Source organism: Ochotona curzoniae, unplaced genomic scaffold (genome assembly GCF_017591425.1).
Source record: "Ochotona curzoniae isolate NIBS_2020 unplaced genomic scaffold, NIBS_Ocur_1.0 contig_2723, whole genome shotgun sequence".
Lineage (NCBI taxonomy): Eukaryota > Metazoa > Chordata > Mammalia > Lagomorpha > Ochotonidae > Ochotona > Ochotona curzoniae.
In genome coordinates this window covers 27923875-27944522 of record NW_024465573.1, presented here as the reverse complement: position 1 = coordinate 27944522, position 20648 = coordinate 27923875, and the positions used below count along the sequence as shown (strand labels likewise).

Genomic DNA, 20648 nt, shown 5'->3' with positions numbered 1-20648 from the left:
ACATGAGGGAATTCTAAGTCAAAGGTGAATTCACTGAAGGCTGAAAGATGTCTGCATTGACCTTCAGAATGTGAACAACCTCACATCAACAGTGTAAAGGTGTCACTTGAAAACATTCAGACAAGATAAAATCCTAGTGATTTTTGAATTCTTTATTATATAGTGATAAGTTTTCTTTTTTCTAGTATTTTATTAAAAGATTTTGTATGAAATTTTCTAAAATCTGTTTCATGTCAGTTACTTCTTACTCCGTCTGTCCCTCTCTTGCAAGCTAATTTATATTTTTTTCTCTGTTTCTCTCCAGGATGGAAGTATGATGTGATGGATATAATTATGGGACACTGTGTGGGTAGACGGCCTTCTCCTCCTTGCCTCATCTTCCTGCTTCTCAAGCTTTTGGCCACTGTCTCCCAGGGGTTGCCAGGGACTGGACCCCTGGGCTTCCACTTTACACATTCCGTTTACAATGCTACAGTGTATGAGAACTCGGCAGCAAGGACCTACGTAAACAGCCAGAGTAGAATGGGCATCACCCTCATCGATCTATCCTGGGATATCAAATACAGAATAGTGTCTGGAGATGAGGAAGGGTTTTTTAAAGCAGAGGAAGTCATCATTGCAGATTTCTGTTTTCTCAGAATAAGAACTAAAGGTGGCAATTCTGCCATATTGAACAGAGAAATTCAGGACAATTATTTATTGATAATAAAAGGATCTGTCAGGGGAGAAGATTTGGAAGCATGGACCAAAGTGAACATACAGGTCTTAGATATGAATGATCTGAGACCTCTGTTTTCACCTACGACCTACTCTGTTACCATAGCAGAGAGCACACCACTGAGGACTAGTGTGGCCCAAGTGACAGCCACAGATGCTGATATCGGGTCCAATGGAGAATTCTATTACTACTTTAAAAACAAAGTAGAGCTCTTCTCCGTTCACCCCACAAGTGGAGTCATCTCTTTAAGTGGGCGATTAAACTACGATGAGAAGAGTAGGTATGATCTGGAAATCTTGGCTGTCGACCGTGGCATGAAACTCTATGGAAACAATGGAGTGAGCAGTACTGCAAAGCTGTATGTTCACATTGAACGCATAAATGAACATGCTCCAACAATCCACGTGGTAACTCACATTCCTTTCTCCTTGGACAAAGAGCCGACATATGCAGTGGTGACTGTTGATGACATGGATGAGGGAGCCAATGGAGAGATTGAGTCTGTCTCTATTGTGGCGGGTGATCCTTTAGACCAATTCTTCCTGGCTAAGGAAGGAAAATGGATGAATGAGTTTAAGATTAAGGAGAGGAAGCAGGTTGACTGGGAGAGTGTTTTCTATGGTTACAATCTCACTCTTCAAGCGAAAGACAAAGGCTCGCCTCAAAAACTTTCAGCATTAAAGATGGTCCATATTGCCAATCCCAAAAGAGACACCGTACCAGTTAAATTTGAAAAAGAGGAGTATGATGTGAGCATAAGTGAGTTCTCCCCTCCAGGGGTTATGGTTGCTATAGTAAAACTAAGTCCTGAGCCTCTACATGTGGAATACAAATTGTCTCCTGGTGAGGATGCGGAGTACTTCAGAATTAATCCTCGATCAGGGCTGATTGTCACAGCACTACCGCTGAATACTGTGAAGAAGGAAGTCTACAAATTGGAGGTGACAAACAAGGAAGGAGATTTGAAAGCACAAGTCACTATTGGCATTGAAGATGCAAATGACCATACTCCAGAATTTCAGCAGCCACTGTACGATGCTTTTATAAACGAAAGTGTTCCTGTGGGAACCAGTGTCCTAATGGTTTCAGCTTATGATAAAGATAAAGGAGAAAATGGATACATCACCTACAGTATTGCCAGCCTGAATTTATTACCCTTTGCCATTAACCAGTTTACAGGTGTTATTAGCACAACTGAAGAATTAGATTTTGAATCCTCTCCAGAAATATACAGATTTATTGTTAGAGCTTCTGACTGGGGATCCCCATACCGCCATGAAAGTGAGGTCAATGTCACTATTCGAATAGGGAACGTCAATGACAATATCCCTCTCTTTGAAAAAGTGGCTTGCCAAGGAGTTATTTCCTATGATTTTCCAGTTGGGGGTCACATCACAGCTGTCTCAGCGATCGATATTGATGAACTTGAACTTGTAAAGTACAAAATCATTTCTGGAAATGAACTTGGATTCTTTTATTTAAACCCAGACTCGGGTGTTTTGCAGCTTAAAAAGTCACTCATGAATTCCGGCATTAAAAATAGTAATTTTGCCCTGAGAATTACAGCAACAGATGGAGAAAATTTTGCAGACCCCATGGCTATTAACATTTCAATTCTTCATGGGAAGGTGTCTTCAAAGAGCTTCAGTTGCAGAGAAACTCGGGTAGCTCAAAAGCTGGCAGAAAAACTACTCATTAAGGCAAAAGCAAATGGGAAACTGAATCTAGAAGATGGATTTCTCGACTTTTATTCTGTTAACAGGCAAGGACCACATTTTGACAAGTCTTTTCCTTCTGATGTGGCTGTGAAGGAGGATATGCCAGTGGGAACGAACATCCTGAAGATTAAAGCCTATGATGCTGACTCTGGCTTCAATGGAAAGGTGCTATTTACAATCTCTGATGGAAATACAGACAGTTGCTTTAACATTGATTTGGAGACTGGGCAACTTAAAGTCCTCATGCCTATGGATCGAGAGCACACAGACCTCTATCTCCTTAATATCACCATCTATGATCTAGGGAAGCCACAAAAATCATCATGGAGGTTGTTGACCATCAATGTGGAGGATGCAAATGACAATAGCCCAGTTTTTCTTCAAGACAGTTATTCCATTAACATTCTGGAAAGTTCAAGCATTGGCACTGAGATTATTCAAGTGGAAGCCAGAGACAAAGACTTGGGGTCGAATGGGGAAGTGACTTACTCAGTCTTGACTGATACACAGCAGTTTGCCATTAACAGTTCAACTGGAATCATTTATGTAGCTGACCAATTGGATCGGGAATCCAAAGCAAACTATTCTTTGAAAATAGAAGCCAGAGACAAGGCAGAAAGTGGTCAACAGCTTTTTTCAGTTGTTACTCTCAAGGTTTTTTTGGATGATGTCAATGACTGCTCTCCAACTTTTATTCCCAGTAGCTATAGTGTGAAGGTCCTTGAAGATCTCCCCATTGGCACTGTCATTGCTTGGTTGGAAACTCATGATCCAGACCTTGGATTGGGGGGTCAAGTGCGCTACTCCTTGGTCAATGACTATAATGGGAGATTTGAAATAGATAAATCAAGTGGTGCCATCCGCTTGAGCAAAGAATTAGACTATGAAAAACAGCAGTTCTATAACCTCACAGTTCGGGCCAAAGACAAAGGACGGCCTGTCTCTCTCTCATCTGTTTCCTTTGTTGAGGTGGAAGTGGTGGATGTCAATGAAAATCTCCACACTCCGTATTTCCCAGACTTTGCTGTCATTGGATCTGTAAAGGAAAACTCACGTATTGGAACAAGTGTGCTGCAGGTGACTGCCCGAGATGAAGACTCCGGGAGGGATGGAGAGATCCAGTACTCCATCAGGGATGGCAGCGGTCTGGGAAGGTTCAATATCGATGATGAAAGTGGTAAGTTTTGAATTTTATGCTGCAGGTATAACCTGCCTTAAACTATCACAGTTATGAAATGGATGTTAGGGAATTATGAAACAGAATAACAAAAAAAATTTTTTTTGGTATGGAGATGACTTCAGTTAAAGCTATGCATTAGAATGTGTAGGCTTGTGAGATTTATTCATACAGTGATACCCAGGGTTTCCAGTGGGAATTTTAGTTCTCTATTTTTCTTGTTCAGTACTATTGCTACTGGGTTGTCTCTTGATAAGCATAAGTAATTGTCATTTCTGTTGATTGTACTTCTGACCCTTGCAAAATGAAGGGCCATGATAAAGCAAATTAGATTTGAATTGGGTTTAAATTAGAAGTGTGAAATGGATTTGCAAATGGATTTTGTACTAGAAGGCTTTCCCTTGATGGGAAGGCTTTGCTGAAGTGGTATTGCATTAGGTGCTTGGTCGTTCATGGTTTGTATGTCCATGGGACTCAGTGATGGACATTTATTTTGTGTATGTGCCAGTAATAATGGAGCTATGTTTCTAGAAATGCTTTTATAATGGATTAGTCATTGATTTTATTTATTAATGGTTCATAAGAATTGTTTTTATAGGACATTTTAAAATATGGGGAATATTATCCCCAAATTCTCATGTTTTTATTTATTCTTCATTGTAGGTATGGACATAGATTCTTAGTTCCTATTGTTAGATATGGGTGGAGATATGGGTGGGTAGATATGAACAGATTGAACCATTAGCCACCACTATTTGAATGGCTACATCGAAGCATGTTGAGTTGTTTTTAGTGAGGAGATAAGCTTTATCTTGTGCCTGGATGAAGTGAGAAATGGCAGCATTTCCATGAGTGCTTAGATTTTCCCCATATACATCATATTACTTTCTTTTTTTATCTTTGGTATTGTTTTAGAAATAATTTATATGGTTTCATTGAATGATAAAATTGTCCCATATTTCTCAAGTCTAATAATTTGATAATCGCTACCTGCGTTGAAACAACTTGCTAACCTATATTTATTCTGTTATATTCTGGATTATATAAAAAACACTCTGTCACTGATGGTAATACTGTTTACATGTTGACATTACTTGCTGATTTACAAAGCTGTTTCATTATAAACCTCAGCTCCCTTGGGTGAAAGAGTGGCTGAGTTGCATAAGTCATATTTTCGTTAAGAGTATGTAAGCTGGACTAGAACCCACCTCTCAATTGTGATCTGTTGCTCTTTCAATTGTTTTTACAATTTACCTCTCCACAGGGTTTTTTGTTTCTTAAAATATTTATTTGATTTTGGTTGAAAAGAGAAGGGCAGACAGAAGGAGAGATCTTCCATCCACTGGTTCCCTCCCCAAGTGGCCAAAACGGCCATCACTGAGCCAAACTGAAGCCAAGAGCTTCTTTCAGGTCTTCCACATGAGTGCAAGTGCCCAAGGGTGTGGATCATTCTCCACTGCTTTCCCAGGCTGTACACCTGGGAGCTAGATCATGAACTGGCAGCCATGTAGAATGCTGGCACCTCAGGCAGAGATTTAGCCTACCATGCCATGGCACCAGCCCCTAGAGGATGTTTTAATTTTAAAAGCTCTGATCACAATTTTTTCTCTCATTAATTTGACCAGCTTCCTTCTCTTAAAAGTGAAAACTAGTTTTCTTCCTCTGTTGGGGAAATGCTTTGAGCTCCGTGACGTTTTTTGATATAGATTCAGATTTTCTTGCGGTAATGTTCTTAATTGGGCATATGCTCCCAGCAGTTTGGTTGGAACACCTCCAGTGCACATTAGAGGGCCTAGGTTTGATTACCACTCCTGCTCTTCATTCCAGCTCTCCATGAATGTACAGCCTGGAAGACGGTGGACGATGGTTCAAGTAATTAGCTCCCTGCTCCCCATGTGAGAGCCATGAATTGAATTGAATGAACCAGTGGGTAGAAGTTCTGAGCAAACATGCATTCTTGGGCTTTCTCTCTAAAAATAATTTTTAAAAAATAAATATAACCATTTTTCTTCCTCTCATACTACATGTAGATTTTAACCGACAAGCCCAAAAAGCTGATAGGGAACAATTGTCTACACTTGTGCCACAGAGATGCTAAGGTTGAGGAGAAGGCTGGAATTTGTCTAACAAGCGTCTCCAAAGTGCTGTTGAGCTCATACTACTGTTGAACATCAGTTGTTTCCCATCAAGTGCTGGGCGTCATGATTTGGGTGCTGGCAGAATAATGGCTCCTTGGTCCAGCAGGCTGCATCATCTTGACTTGACCAGTGGCCAGAGAGTGAATTTTTATTTTCCAAACTTTTCAGTTAGCCAACGAACACTTAATGACTTAGAGTGACCTGCAAGTCTCAAACTTAGAGTGCTCAGAAATCATTTGTGAAGTTTGGTAACGCAGATTCCAAACCAGATTTCCTGCACATTCTGGTTCACTAGGTCTGGAGTGGGAGTCCAAGGGTCTTTGTGTGCTTACCTCCCGCACTCCTGTTCTATGTGCTTTAGAAACACTACCTTTGTTCCTGGGAGCTCCCACAAGACTAGGTACCAGACGATACCTTTGTTGGTAAGCCTGCTTCTTTACTCTTTGCAAAGGCAGGGAATTGAGTAAATTATTTAGATTTTTTTTTGGTCAAATTTGACAGTCCAAGTACATCTTGCATTACTTCCTAGTGGTAACATTTTTATGAATGCCATTTTGCTAGATCGAAAATCTTTTTCTGTGCTTCAGCAATTACAAGTGCTTTTGTGCATGTGCACTTGTTAGGATTAGTTAGTGCCCTTAAGAACTTGCATGTCTTGACACTTAGAGCTTGGTGCATAAAGCCAAATCTTTTATATTCTTAACCCACACAAGTGTTTGATGTTTAGTGATGTTCATAGTAAATGGATAAACTGGGTGCCCTTACCCAGCCGCTGCGGGTTTGATCACAATTGAAATCACTATTGTGGAAGATGCAATTGAATAATTTAGCCGTCACAAAGAATGCTTTCCTTCTCTTTGACACAACAGAAATTCATGTTTGTGACTGCAATGATGTTCCAGAAAGCACCTTCTTTATTTTAAGCTGCAGTTTTTGAATAAATGCTTTTGTAAGCTACAGACTTGAGCCATGATATCACTGTTTAATTTACCTACAGTTAGTAATAAAGACGTATTTACTTTGAGATGAGCAGTTCCCACTTCAGCATGTTAATCATGGATGATTGGGAAGATATTGCGCCATTTCTTATTAATTGTGTTATTTTTTTCCATTTAGCAAGTATCGGCTAGGTGTCAGACACTGATACGTGATTTGTAGATATGGTTCATTTTCACAGTAGTCCATCGAAGGAGAGTTTACTGAGGCTTGTCCAGTCGGAGTGCTGTATCTGGTGGTTACCAGGGCTGTGGTTGGAACTACAATAAGTTGAACTCTGAGATTTAGCTTTGTTGTTGTTGTTTTACCCTTTCCTAAGCTAGCATGCCTTCAAAACCTTGTTCAAGTGGATTAATCAGATTACCCTGTATCACCCATTAAGAAATTACAAAGTTTCAGTGGCAAATGGGAACAGTTTTTCCTGGCTCAGGACTCTGGAAGAGCCATGGAGGCATCACTGTTGCTGCCAGTGTATTCACTATGGTTCGTTCACTCATGGCTCTACTGTAGGATATGATGTGCCTGCAATAAGGGAAGGAATACAAGAGGGTTGGTAAAGGCTCTCAAGGACCCTGGGAGCCTCTGCCTGGTGGACCCATGTTCCCTTGGCCAAAGCAGGAAATGGGACTAAGCTCAATATCATTGTGGAGCACAAGATAACATGCTTTGCTTGTGATCTAACTGTTGATGTCTTAATGCCCACCCCTTAATTTGTATGTTGGAACCAGCAACCAGTCTAACCGTACAAAGATGTCAGAGATTTTTGATAGCAAGTCTTGAAAGTTCAACTTTGTGAGTGAAACTAGTGCCCTTAAAAGAGACTCTGGTGAATTCCCTATTCTTCATCCTGACTGTAGGGACACAGCTAGAAGGCTTCATCTACCAGCAATGGGTTGTCATTAGACAATCTGTTTTTACTGTTGTCTTTGTTATCTGGCCTTAACTGACCACTGCTTAGGTGTGAGGCACTACTGACAGAGTCCCAGGTGTCAGACATGGTTATTCTGTGGGGGGATTTTTGTCAGGCTGTCAGAGGTCACTGTGGTTGTAAGCGGTAATGCTGGTGGTAGTCATAGCAGTGGTGAATATTCACTGTATACTGTCTTAAGTACCAAGTTCTGTGCAAAACGCTTTGCACAGATGGTGTCATGCAACCACTCCAGGAGGGGGAGTTGGTCATTTCTCTGCTTTTACATACCTGCTTTTATCTGGGGAGGAGGTCATGTGCACAAGGCAGATGCATTTACATTGACCTTTATTTTATTTGCGTGGCTCCTGCTAGCATTTTTGCAGTTTCTGTGAACATACAAGGCTCTCTGTATTCCAGGTGTTTTGAAAGGAGACCTAATGCACAGACTTAATGAGATATCCAAAAGAGGTGTCTCAGATATGTTACTATAAACATAATTATTGCTGTTTACAAAGAGATTATTTCAGGTGTAAATAAATAGAACTTTGTGACTATCCTCAGCAATGACCAGTTCTGGCCCTCTTGCTCCTCCCTGTCCCCTTTCTGCTCTGTGGCCAAGAGGCTGATGTGCTTGCTTAGTAGGCTCTCTCACTCTCTGATGCTTGTTCTCCAGGTATAAATGTAGAAAACCGTGGGTCAGAGTATTTGTCCCACTTAGTCTGTCCACATCGCTGCTGTAGATTAGTGGCATCCCTCCACTGAGGGTGATACTTCTCCCCATCACCAACAATGGAGTTCTGACTGTCGTATTTTCTTGTAACTTTTTCTTTCCCTATAATCTGCCTCATCCCTTGGTTCGTCATTTTCCTCTGTTACCCAGCTGGAGTGTATGTACCATCTTTTCTTCTGCCAGGATACTGGCTGATAAAGTATTCTTACAGAAACATTTCTAGAAACAGATTGTAAGTTTAAAAACATTTCTAAGAATGGTGTTTTGTAGCAATTCCCATTAACTCCTGTGTCTATACTGCTGTTGGATTCTTTGGCATGTTTTACTGGTGCTCTAAAGAAACACTTGAGAAATAATAATGTTTCCAGTTTAAAAGGAAGGAAGGTGCAACTGGAGTATTCTGTTTCTCCATTTATGTGTGCTGTGCATATTTCTGCCATGACAATACAACTTTTGCCTAAGACCCTATCTAACCAGACATAGGAAGAAGAGGCATTCAATTGGATGGTAGGGAACCATCAAACATTGTCATGCTAGACTTTGATTACCTGTGGGTTGAAAAATTCATTTCAATTGGTGGCCAGTGTAAGCATGACAACAGCAACAGAAAGCATTTTTTTTTTTTTTTGCTGATGTTGGACTGAGGCTGCTGGTGCTGAGTCTCCTCTGTCTGCACTCTGACCATCTACAGGCAGGTGAAAATGCAGGCAGGACAAAGCTGTGCTATGAGCACACGAGGTGCTCTTTCTCACTGCAGAAGAACCTGGCCCAGATTGTTTTTAAGAGGTCATGAATGGCTGCAGATACCATGCCTCCTGCAAGTTGAAATATTAACTTCCTTTCCTTTGCATTCAGAAGCACCAGGATCCTATTTATCCTGTGGATATCTAATCTTTCTAGCTTCTGTTCCCCAAACTTGTCTGGTAACTCCTCTTTGACACGTTGAGGAGGAAGACAGATGTTATTTGGAAGGTTTGGTGTAATTCATGACTAAATGGTTTTCCGTGTTCTCATTCTTTTTATGAGATGTATTTTTTCTTATCCCCCATCCCCACCCACCTATCTAAATCAAAAGAAGCTCATCAAATTTTGGCCCAGGCTTGCCCTTTAATTTTCCCCTTGGGACCAAAGGAAAGAAATGAAGTTACGATGAAGTGACAGCAGAAACTTTTCTTGGCTCGAGACTTTTGTCCATAATTATTCAAGAGAAAAATAATGCTTCCCCAAGGAGCTGTGAACACTGTACAGCACTCCGATGAACATGGTAGTGGTCATGTGAGCCAGGTGGGAGAGGAGCAGAAGCTTCTAGAAAATGAAGAACAGCATGTTTTTATTACTCTTTTCAGCAGGTGCCTTGTTCGTGACCTTCTCTAACTGTTGGCTGAAGTTTTAATAGAGGATCGTTGGCTCAGATTTGTAATTACATCCGTATTATGTATCAAGCTTGAGCTGCAGTTGTCCCTGAATTAACTAGTGACTGATAAAAATAATGACAATCATAAAGAAATTATCTAAGCAGATTGGCAAGTTGACAGTCTGGGAACTTGTGTGGTCTTTCTAAGCACTCTTCCATTTATAATTAATGATCTTTTTTGTGGCTAACTGGCCCTTCAGGCCAAAGTTCTTATTTTCCTGTGCTGAGTGTGTCTCTGTTGTTTATATTTTTTCAGTTGACAAAGAGTAAAATCTCAAAAGCACAGTAAGCAAGGTAATAAAAATGACCAAATGACAGCTTCATACGTTAGTGGTTCCCCAGAAGGTAGGGAGAGAAATTTACTGCCCTCCATGACTTTGGATAGCTTGCATCTTGTCTCAGCCTTCTAAAAGATATGCACATTGAAAGATACTTTCATTTATCATTATAGTTGGAAAAATTACAATGTTTAATAAATATTTATGTGATGCTGCTACATTCACAATGTTTCACTGAAAAGCCAAAATGAAAATGGGACACAGTCTGTATTTTAGCTTGCCAGGTTTGATGAAAGTACATTCTTTCGACAGAATCTACAGACTTGTGTGCAGTATTTAGTTCAATTTACATTAAATTCTGGGCAAGAGTAACAAATTATTGGCGATAATAGAACTCTCCCAAATTTCCTATTGTGCATCATAGGACTTAGTGGCTCCTCTGGACTGCTCTTTGTAATCCAGTGATCAGATTTTTATTTACATGGGATGGTTAATGTTCCAGTTGCTTTTTGAAAAAAGCAATACATAGTTAATACTACTGAGTAAAACATCATGTTGAATGTAGGGAAGGATGTGTTGAGCTAAACAGTGTATAAAATCTGAGTGAATTAGGATAAAAATTTGATGGTTGCACACAGACACACATTAAAAAGATACTGTGGCAAGAACAAACTTCAAACCTATTCTCAAACTCTGTAAGAGTTTAAACAATTTTGTTTGTATTCTACTTTTTAAAAGTCTTCCCTCGCTTTCCCTCCTCATGTTTATCCTTCCTTCCCCATTCCCACTTACCCTGTAAGTGTTCTCTGTTGGTGTATGGCTTTGCAAGGAAAAGACTGCTTAGATGATTAAGTTAAGGGTGAGCAGACAGAAAAGCATGTATTGCAAACTATGTTGATATGTAAGAGACACAACACAAATGAGTGTCTTCTGCTGGCCATTCATCATGTTGACCATGGCCTTTGCTTCACCTTTTGACATTGTGGGATGATTTTTAACAAATTCCATTTGGCAACAAGACAGTGTGGAAGATAACTTGAGCATTAAAGTGAGTTGATGACATACAGGCAAAGCTTAAATATCCAGGGATGGGTCATCCCAGAAATGAATCTTGGTTTTGTGAGACTTGATGCTCACATCATTCTGGGTAGCTAACTTGAGTAAAACAATAGAAAGTGTTGATAACAAAATTTGTGGAGAATGAGGGGGAAAATCACAGTAACTTATGTATTTAAAAGTCAAAAATTAGAGAGTTCACATAATTCAAAAAAATTGATTAATGAAGTAATTGGCACAGACCTCTGATTCTATTTTTCCTGTTTTTGAGTTTGACTTTAAATAGGCTAAATATTGTGTAATCAGGTTACAGAGAAATGGTGCAGCTTTCTTTCAGTGGAGTTGATTGAAATTTGTTTTTATTCTTAAATTCCTGCATGTTTCTCTAAAGTCACAACTTGTTATGGTAATGCTATGCTGATTTCCAACATTGGTTTCAAATTTAGGGGGAAAAAAAAAAAACTTCTGTCAGGTTTCTTACATGAACCCTTGCCTGTAGTTTGCTCTTACTCACATTGTCACTGATAGAGGCTCTATAAACACTGAATGTAGTCACTCACAGACTGGCATTGTAGAGTGTTTTAAATCTTTATGTTGCATTGCCTAGGAGAGGTTTGAGTCTTAATGTTTTATTAAGACTGTAGGTGAGAACCGAATCTTTGAATTTGAAGTGTTCATGTCTATGATTGGGGAATTTTTCACAGACTAGCTTTTGGCTCTGTATGTTGTGTCTAGTTTCTTGTGCATTTCTACTATAATACAAGTGCAGGCTCAATAGGATGCCTTCACATAGTAATAGAAGTCATGGACACTTAACTTTGGGCAGTGAGAAGTAGCAGTGTTTTTGGATAGCTGACAGTTTGTACATGGAATTGACGATGGCTCGTGTAAGTACTGTCACTAACTGTAAGCTGGATATTTGTAACTCATTTTCCCCTTAGACAGATTCTGCAAATGCCTGTGCTCACTGTATCTGATATGGTATAAACTGTAATGGACTGGAAGTTAGAGAAGAAAGCCAAACATTGTCATCCAAATATAATACTTTTGAAAAATGTATGCAGCTTCGTTATCAGTATCCTAATTGAAAGAACTCAGGCAGGAATTAACATGGCTCTCAAAAACCCTTTTCATCAGCTTCCAGGCTGCCGGGGCATTATCTCCAGTGAGCTTCTGTCCTCCTGTTCAGGTCCAGAATGACAGGAATAGCCTGGGCTGGGACAGGCTGAAGCCAAAAGCTGCATTTAGACTCCCTTGTGGATAACAGGGGCACAGCTGCTCAGACCATGAGCAAGAGGTTGAAAGTGGAGCAGCAGAGACTAGAATTGGTGGTGTTACAAGTTACTGTAAATAGGAATCTGAATTATTATTATCTGAATTTATCGAATTTACTTTCTGAATTGTAAATAGCACATCTTATAATTGATAACTGGCATTCCTATGGGTCACTGGGCTTTGAAGGATGTTTCTGATATCATTGCCAGGAACCCAGGTAGTACATCATGATTAGCAAAACAAGAACACAGACATCTCTGAAGTCAGCATTGGCGGGGACTCTATATTTGACATATCCAAATAAGTGGCTCTAATGCTCTGATGTTGTCGTGGGGCTGCTCTGGAGGTAGAAAGGAAGGCCAGTCTTTTCCATGATGTATGTTAGCTCCGAGCCCCAGATGGATTACACAGCGCTTCCCAAACCTGGTGTGAGGATGCATTTCTTTATTGTATCTTGAGGATACTTCTAGTAAAATATTTATACTTAGTAAAGTATAAATAAATTATAATTATTTATTTATGACATAATAATGAAACTGAAAGAGCCTTGAAAAAATGCAGTAATTAAATATCTAAAATACTGTTCTGGAAGCTAAAATATTGGGTGTATTCCCTCTTTTATCTTCCCACCATTTATCATAATATAAAAGGTAAGCAGCCAGAAATTGAGAGTTCTAGTTATGGTTAATAAATTCTTGTGTTCCACAGTTAGGATAGTGTAACTGTTTGTGGCTTCAACGTTAACTCTCAATTCTATATTCTACAGGTATGCACCATTATTTAAAAGTGAGTAATAATATTTTAGCTAATTTGGCATTTCATAATTTGGCAAGGTTTACTCAAGAGTTAGGATTATAAGCAAAAATTGCTGTTGGGATTCTTCTTCATTGCCTTGAGAAAGAATGTGCACTAGTCTACATTACTCTGTTTATTCAGACCCTGTATGTGCCTGCTTTGCTCATAATTCTGATAATGTACTTTAGAATACGTTATCAATACAATACAAGCAGAGATATCAGGGCTAGCACTGTGGTGAACCAGGTAAACCTGCCACCTGTGCTGCCAGCATCCCACAGAGAGGCCAGTTTGTGTCTAGACTGCTCTGCATCCAATCCAGCTCCCTACTGATGGCCTGGGAAGAACAGCAGAAGATGACCGACCTGCATAGGCCTTTGTTACTCATATCGGAGATATGGAAGAAGCTCTTGGTTCTGGCCTAATGCCTGGTCCACTGCTAGCCTTTGTGGCCACCTGAGGAGTGAACCAGCAGCTGGAAGATCTCTGTGTGTGTACGTCTCTCCCTCTTTCTCCATAACTCTTAATTCCCCCAAAACTTAATAAAGAAAAAAGGAAACACACAGAAACTACCTAGGTAGGCAGCTGCACAACCATGCGGGGATAGCTTATTAATTGGGCAGCAAGAGGTAGAAGTAAGAAACTCCATATGTGCATTCTCCAGCTACCAGATAATAGTACCAGCTTATTTACTTTTCATGGAAAATCTAAAAGTATATATACTGATTATCTATGTCATGGATTAAAAAAAAGCAGAGGCTTGCTTTTAAATTTCTTGTTGCATGGCTTGTGACAGAGCTGAATTTGAAGGAGGTGGGTCAGTCAGTATTTGTGTGAGTGCTTAACCAGGTCATTCAGACACTTTCAGGTTACACAGCCTTAAGCATTTCCTGAAAGGGGTCATGGCCAAAGGGAGCTCGTCACTTCTTTACCACCCAGTGTTGCAGTGAGGAGGCAGAATCCTCCATGGCCCATGCTCCCTGGAAAGCAGGGCCTGCGGGACAAGTTTCAGTACAGGATAATGTTTTGTTAAGGGTGCAGTCTTGGGGAATCAAGAGAAAAATGGGAAGTCAGACTGCACAGAAAAGGTGCCAGGTATAAATTGCGTTGAAATCAGTCAGTGTTTGATTCCCTGTCACCTGCAAGTCTCCAGGTCGGCCAAGGAGAGTCGGGGCTTCTTGGACTATTCAGCCTGGACTTGCAGGGTAGTGCGAGCACTTTCTCTACTGGCTGCTTCCCAAGTCTGACCCGATACTACTCAGACTTGCCGCACAAGGCATTAACTCAGCAAAGCTTGGGGTTTGTGATTGGTGCACCTGGACATCGTGTGAGGGAAGCTGCTGCTGTTGGGGCTCAGTCTGCATTGTTTTCATGCTTGTCTTGCTTCTGGCAGTGAGTGTTGTCCGGAAGATCCTGCCCCTCTTTGTATTTTTCTTAGAGAGGGACATAGAGAGCTTCCGTCAGCTGGTCCACTTCCACTTCCCAGCTGCCCGAGATGACTGATGCTGGGCCATGCTCAAGCTATGAGCTAGAAACTCAGCATGCACCTCCCATGCTGGTCATACTTCTCCAGTTTAGCCTTTTCTGCTGCATGCAGTATCTGCATGCACTGGAAGCTGTAGTCAGGAGCCAGAGCCACAAATTACACTCAGGGACTCTGCTATGGGATATGCGTGTCTTAATTGCTTAACTGATTAGCCCCCTGCTCCCTGTGTGGTATTTTACAACTTCCAAGTGCACATTTTGCTGTGTACTGACCTAAAAAAAGAAAATCACATATAACATTTGAAGTGAAAATGAAAGAACTTTGTTAAAAATCGTAGATCTTCAGCATTTAGTCATGGAATTAAACTGTCATAAACTTGTACAAACATTTCTTTCCTCAAAATACTTCCTTGTTATTCTGTAGTCATTACATTCATGTTTTGTTAAGAAAGGTAAGCTCTGAGCCTGGCTCAATGTCTTCGTTGGCTAACTCTCTACCTTCAAGCTTCTACATCCTGTATGGAAATAAATAAATATTTTTTAAAGATTTTTTTTTTACTGGAAAGGCAGATACACAGAGAGGAGATACAGAGAGAAATCTTCCATTTGTTGGTTCACTCCCCAAGTGGCTGCTACAGACAGAGCTGGGGTAATCTGAAGCCTGGAGTCTCTTCTGGGTCTCCCACGTAACTGCAGGGTCCCACGCTCTTGGGCCATCCTCTACGGCTTTCCTAGGTCACATGCAGGGAGCTGGATAGGAAGTGGGGCAGCCAGGACATGAACTGGTACCCACATGGGATCCCGACATGTGGAAGGCAAGAATTTAACCACTATGTTCTCATGCCCCCACTTTTTTAAAGCACAATGTTAAAATGCTAACATTAAAATCTAAAATAGTAATAGTTACGAAATATTGGAAAGCAGGGAGAGGCCTGTGACATAGCAAGTTAAGCCTCTGCCTGAAGGCTGGCAACCAGTTTGGGTGCTGGCTCAAGTCCCAGCTGCTTGACTTGCAATCCAGCTCCCTGTTAATGACCTGAGAAGGCAACGGAGGATGACCCAAGTGCTTGCATACTTGTGCCCATGTGAAAGACCCAGAAGAAACTCCTGGCTTCAAAGCAGCCCACCTTTGGCAGTTGCAACCATTTCGAGAATATACCAGCAGAGAGAAAAATCCTGTCTCTGTATCTCTCTTTGTAAAATTTATGAAGTGAAGTATTTTAAAAAAAAAACAGCTATGAAAACCACCAAAAAATACAGAGCCTTCCTCTGTGGCTCCAGGCAGCACCTCCCTACTCTGTGTTCCTAGGGCCAAGCACTGGATTACCGGCCAGGCAGTTTTGTGAAAAAGGGGTGGAAAGAGGAAACCTTCTGCACTGGCTTGGCTTTTATTTATTCATGTATTTATTTGACTGCTTGTCCCTGATCAAGAGGGACAGTTTCTCCAAGGGGAGTTTCTAGGCCCTTCTGGAAATCATGCTGTTTGCTCTCTGTAACATCAGTTCTGTTTCCAGGCATCCAGAGGTGTGGAAGCAAGACAATGGGGGCGGGCGGGGATCATGAACAATGCACTGAGAGCAAATAGTCAATCATTCTGGAGACCTGAAATGCACTCTTAGTGTGCGCAGGTTGGAAATCGGTTTTGGGGTGGTGATCTGTCACTCCTAAGGAGGCATCTCTCTGTCACAGGATCTTTCCTGGTCAGCTCCTGGGATTGTTAATGAAGGTGTTGTAAATAGCATTTGCTGTGTTATGCCTTGTAACCGGAAGGTAAATAAAGGTTGGAAGGCCACGGTCCCTCACAAAGGCTCCTGCAAGTTCACGCTTTGGCTGTTGGGAGTGGCTTTGTTTGTGCTTGCACTGCTGTTACCTCCTGTATTCAGGTTTCTCAGTGTCTGTGCCTTGGTCGATCTTGAATAGATAACATGAAAACTAGACAGTTATAGCGAGAAAACCAGAAAACACTGGACAAGAAGTTCTTGGATTTCCATAAATACGCAGATATATTCCAAGAACTCATAGATGAAAATTACTTTTTATTTAATGAGCCATTTCTATTAGAAGGTAATGATCATGTCAAAAACTGCAGTACGATTTTTTTTCAGTTGATGTTAGAAAGTTGACTTTCAATTGGAAGCAGCTTTTTGAAGGGCTTAAGGATGTAGGGGTATAAATTGTCAAACCTCAGCATATTCTGAATGTACATGAGTAAGTAGAAGTGATTGAAAACCATCAAGGGTTTCCTAAATGAAAGCATGAACACAAGCTGTGATTTCATGAGGCAGTTTGAAGAAAGGCGTAGAATGATGCCACATCGGAGGGCTTTCAAAATCTTGTTGTAGGCCTTGCGTTATTGTGAGAGGTTCCCCATGGGTTATCTCTGTCCATTTGATAAATGAACAAGTTGTAGTGGAGGAAGCTTAGTGACTGCCAAATCCTTAATGTTTTCAGTGTGTTGTGCTACTGGTTTTTGTGTTGTATGAAAGTAAAATTTAAAAGCTAGCAATTTGAAAGCACCCTCAAAGTGTAATACAATTTGGGGGGGGAATATTCAACTAGGAATAGCCATTTTTGCTTTTGAGTAAATCTGTTTCAAATAATTTTTTTTTAAATTTTATTTATTTTTTATTGCAAAGTCAAATATACAGAGAGGAGGAGAGACAGAGAGGAAGATCTTCCATCCAATGATTCACTCCCCAGGTGACCGCAACAGCCAGGGCTGAGCCAGTCTGAAGCCAGGAGCCAGGAACTTTTTCCTAGTCTCCCATGGGCGTGCAGGATCCCAAGGCCTTGGGCCATCCTCGACTGCTTTCCCAGGCCACAAGCAGGGAGCTGGATGGAAAATAGAGCTGCTGGGATTAGAACTGGCGCCCAAATAGGATCCTGGCACATTCAAAATGAGGACTTTAGCTGCTAGGTCACCGCACTGGGCCCTAGAATAATCTTTAAAAGATGAAAGTATGTTCCACATAAGCTCAGGACATAAAACCTGTTGTTGAGTCATTGAATCACGTTCAGGTTCTGTGTTCTAGGTACTGTCTGTGTTTGGATTGTATTTGTCCTGATAACAACTGATATTCACACAGCAAAGATGTTTCACTCCCTGGTTTCCATTAGCTGTGTATACTGGCTGTTTTTATTAAGATTGCTCAGTATTCCCAGGATGTTTGGCACACAGTTGCATTGACAATGCTTTCTTCCATTAAGCCTGTTGTGTATTTGTCTTCCTTATGCTTGATTGTAAGCTCTTTGAAGGCAGGATTTACTACTCTTTGTTTATTAACATGTATTTGAAAGACATAGGATCAGAGTGACAGGGCACGACATACGCAGAAAGAGATTTTTGTTAGTTTCCTACCAGAATGGTCACAACAGCTAGGTCCCGAACAGGTGGAAGCCAGGAAACAGGAACTCCACTTCAGTCACCCACAAGCATGACAAGAGCAAGTATTGGGCCATCTTCTGCTGCCACCCTACACATATTAAGATGCAGAAATATTAATGGGATGTGTGGAACAGCCAAGACTTGCACTCCGATACGGGATGCTAACATCACAAGTAACCACTTAGCTCACTGGGCTCTAACCCCAGGATCAGTATTTATTTCTAATGTTCCATTGTGTGCTGGTATGTGCTGTGTCTCTCTCAGTCAGAATCTGGCACACAACCATGGTTCAGTAGGAATTTATGGAATGAATTCAAAAAAAAGGGCTGGCTTAACATTGGCAGTGGCAGTCAAATGTCCATGTCTAATTCCTTTCCAAGGGTTGAATTAGATGAAGAAGACATTTTTGCTGGACGTTAGCTTCACCTCTGATAATGTTGAACTTTGTCACCATATCTTTAATCTTTTATGCTTGAAGGCTTCGAATAACCCAAGTGTCCATAAAAAAAAAAAAACACTGCATATCTGCTCATTAGTTTTGCTTTAAAAAAAAAATGAGTTATCTTGGATGTCCAGTGTTTTCCTAACACATAACAAGTTCTTGTCTCATAATTTATTTAAAGCTTTCTTGTCCACTTATTAGGGTTACACATTTGGTATTCCAAAACTATCCTGAAGATAGTTAGTTTGTTGACTTGCTTCCCTCCTCTGCTTCACTAAGGCTTCCTAGAGCTTTACTTGGTGACTGCATCCTGCCAGACACTCGTATAGCTCTGCCTCCCTTCTGCAGGTGCTCCTTCATCACCAGGTCAGAACTCTAGGTTCATTTGGCATTCAGTTGGTAGAGAAAGCATAAGGCATCCCATATTTCTTGAGTTGTACCAAAGCTTTCAGTCTCTGTGTCTTTAGACCTGTATCTTCATCCTTAACTTCTTCCATTTTTATTTTATATGCACTGACCTCTTTGGGTTTTTCTTTCTACAACTGTAAAATTCTAGATCAGGAAGCCAGCCCTGTCCAGTGAGTGCTGATTCTCTGGGTCATAGATGGTGGCTTTAGGGTGAAATGATTTCTTGGGTCTCTTTAATAAGAACCTATTCCCACTTGTGAGGATATTGCTCCTATAGCCTTCCAGCTGGCAGAGACTACTTTCTAATATTCACCTTGGGGATTAAGAATTCGGCATGTGAATGTGCTTCACAAACTTTCTGGAAATGTGGGATGTTAATATAAACTTGCTTGAAAAAATTAAAATCATTACATATGAGAGTTCTTTAAAAAGTTCAGAACAATGTATATTTTAAAATAACTGCATGGCCTTAAAATTCTTTCCTGTAAAATACACTCATCTTCTGTTTTCCATTAAGTAGTTAAAATGCTCTTCTGTAAAATTGGGTGGGGGAGATTAAATCTGTCTGGTCATAGCAATGTTTTTCCAGTTTAGTACACACCTCCAGCAAATGCCACGTGTTTTCTCTAGGCAACCCTGTTCTGACCTCTCCTCTTGACCTCTTTATTTTTGTTTTTCATCTTGGGAAAAAATAGTACTAAGCTTGCTTCACAACCAATTTCGTGCTACATGCTGTGTTATGTCTTAATACTACAGAACACAGTGCCTGGATTTCCTATATTTTTATTCCAGTCTTCCACATTCCAGAAGGCATGTATAAATTTACATGATTAAAATCAAAAGTTTTCAAACATTTTACATTCACCAAGCACTAGCCACATTTATTTCCTCGTAGATTAATAAGCTACTTTTGTTGAAGCTAACCTGTTTGCTGCGTGCTAATGGGAAGGGGTCATACTTTTGCTCATGTTGGAACGTTCCAAGATTCTGGTAACCTGACTGAGACAGATTAAGATGTACTTGCATCTGTAAAAATCACCTTACTGAACTGTGGGTTGGGAAAACCTGAACATGAGGTGGTGTTCTGGCAACTGGGGGACTCTTGTGGACAAGTAAGGGAAAGGTTTACAGGGCATCTCCTGGCTTTGCTAAGTGTAATTGGTTGGTATCACAACCCTGAACCCTCAGGGGAAGATGAAAAACATCCTAACTACCAAAAGGAAAGACTCTCTTACAAAATTTGGGCTTGAGTCTGATGCCTATGGCTCTTTCAGAAATGCTCAGATGACTAACACAGGGGCTTTGGAGCAAAAAGAAAGTGAAGAAAGAGACTCAGCAACGAATCAGAGAATTATGTAGAAGATTGATGTACAAAAGGGGGACTTGGAAGTCGGGTAAGGTCATTAACAGGAAGTGTTTGGAGAGACAAGGTAGAAGACAATGTTTGGTGATGGTGTGTCTAAATGCCATCAAATAATCGGATCACCTGTGTGTGCGTGTATTTGTGTTCAAGGAAATAAAATGTCACAGGTTGGTTCCAGTCTCAGATAGTTGATGTTAAACTTAATAGCAGAAATGTTCTGTGTGGAAGGTTAAATATGAAAACAATGTGACTGCACCTGTCACAAGGAGTGAGTGTCTCTTACCTTTAAAATTCCCGTTTGCAGTTGACCTGTGACACTCACTGTGCCTGTCACGGACGCTTTGGACCTGGCACACGAAA

The 20648-nt window shown here is 40.7% G+C and overlaps 1 protein-coding gene across 4 annotated transcripts in view; it reads left to right on the top strand.

The window, feature by feature from the left end:
- Positions 1-303: 303 nt before the first annotated feature.
- Positions 304-20648, top strand: part of FAT3 (FAT atypical cadherin 3) — a 475200-nt gene continuing 454855 nt past the window's right edge. For 2 of the 4 annotated variants that reach the window (XM_040977305.1, XM_040977303.1), the window contains exon 1: positions 304-3613. In XM_040977305.1, coding sequence (XP_040833239.1) covers positions 322-3613 — 3292 coding nt within the window. In that variant the 5' untranslated portion in view covers positions 304-321. The remainder of the gene's footprint in view (positions 3614-20648) is intronic. The other 2 variants (XM_040977306.1, XM_040977304.1) reach the window with 1 other exon arrangement.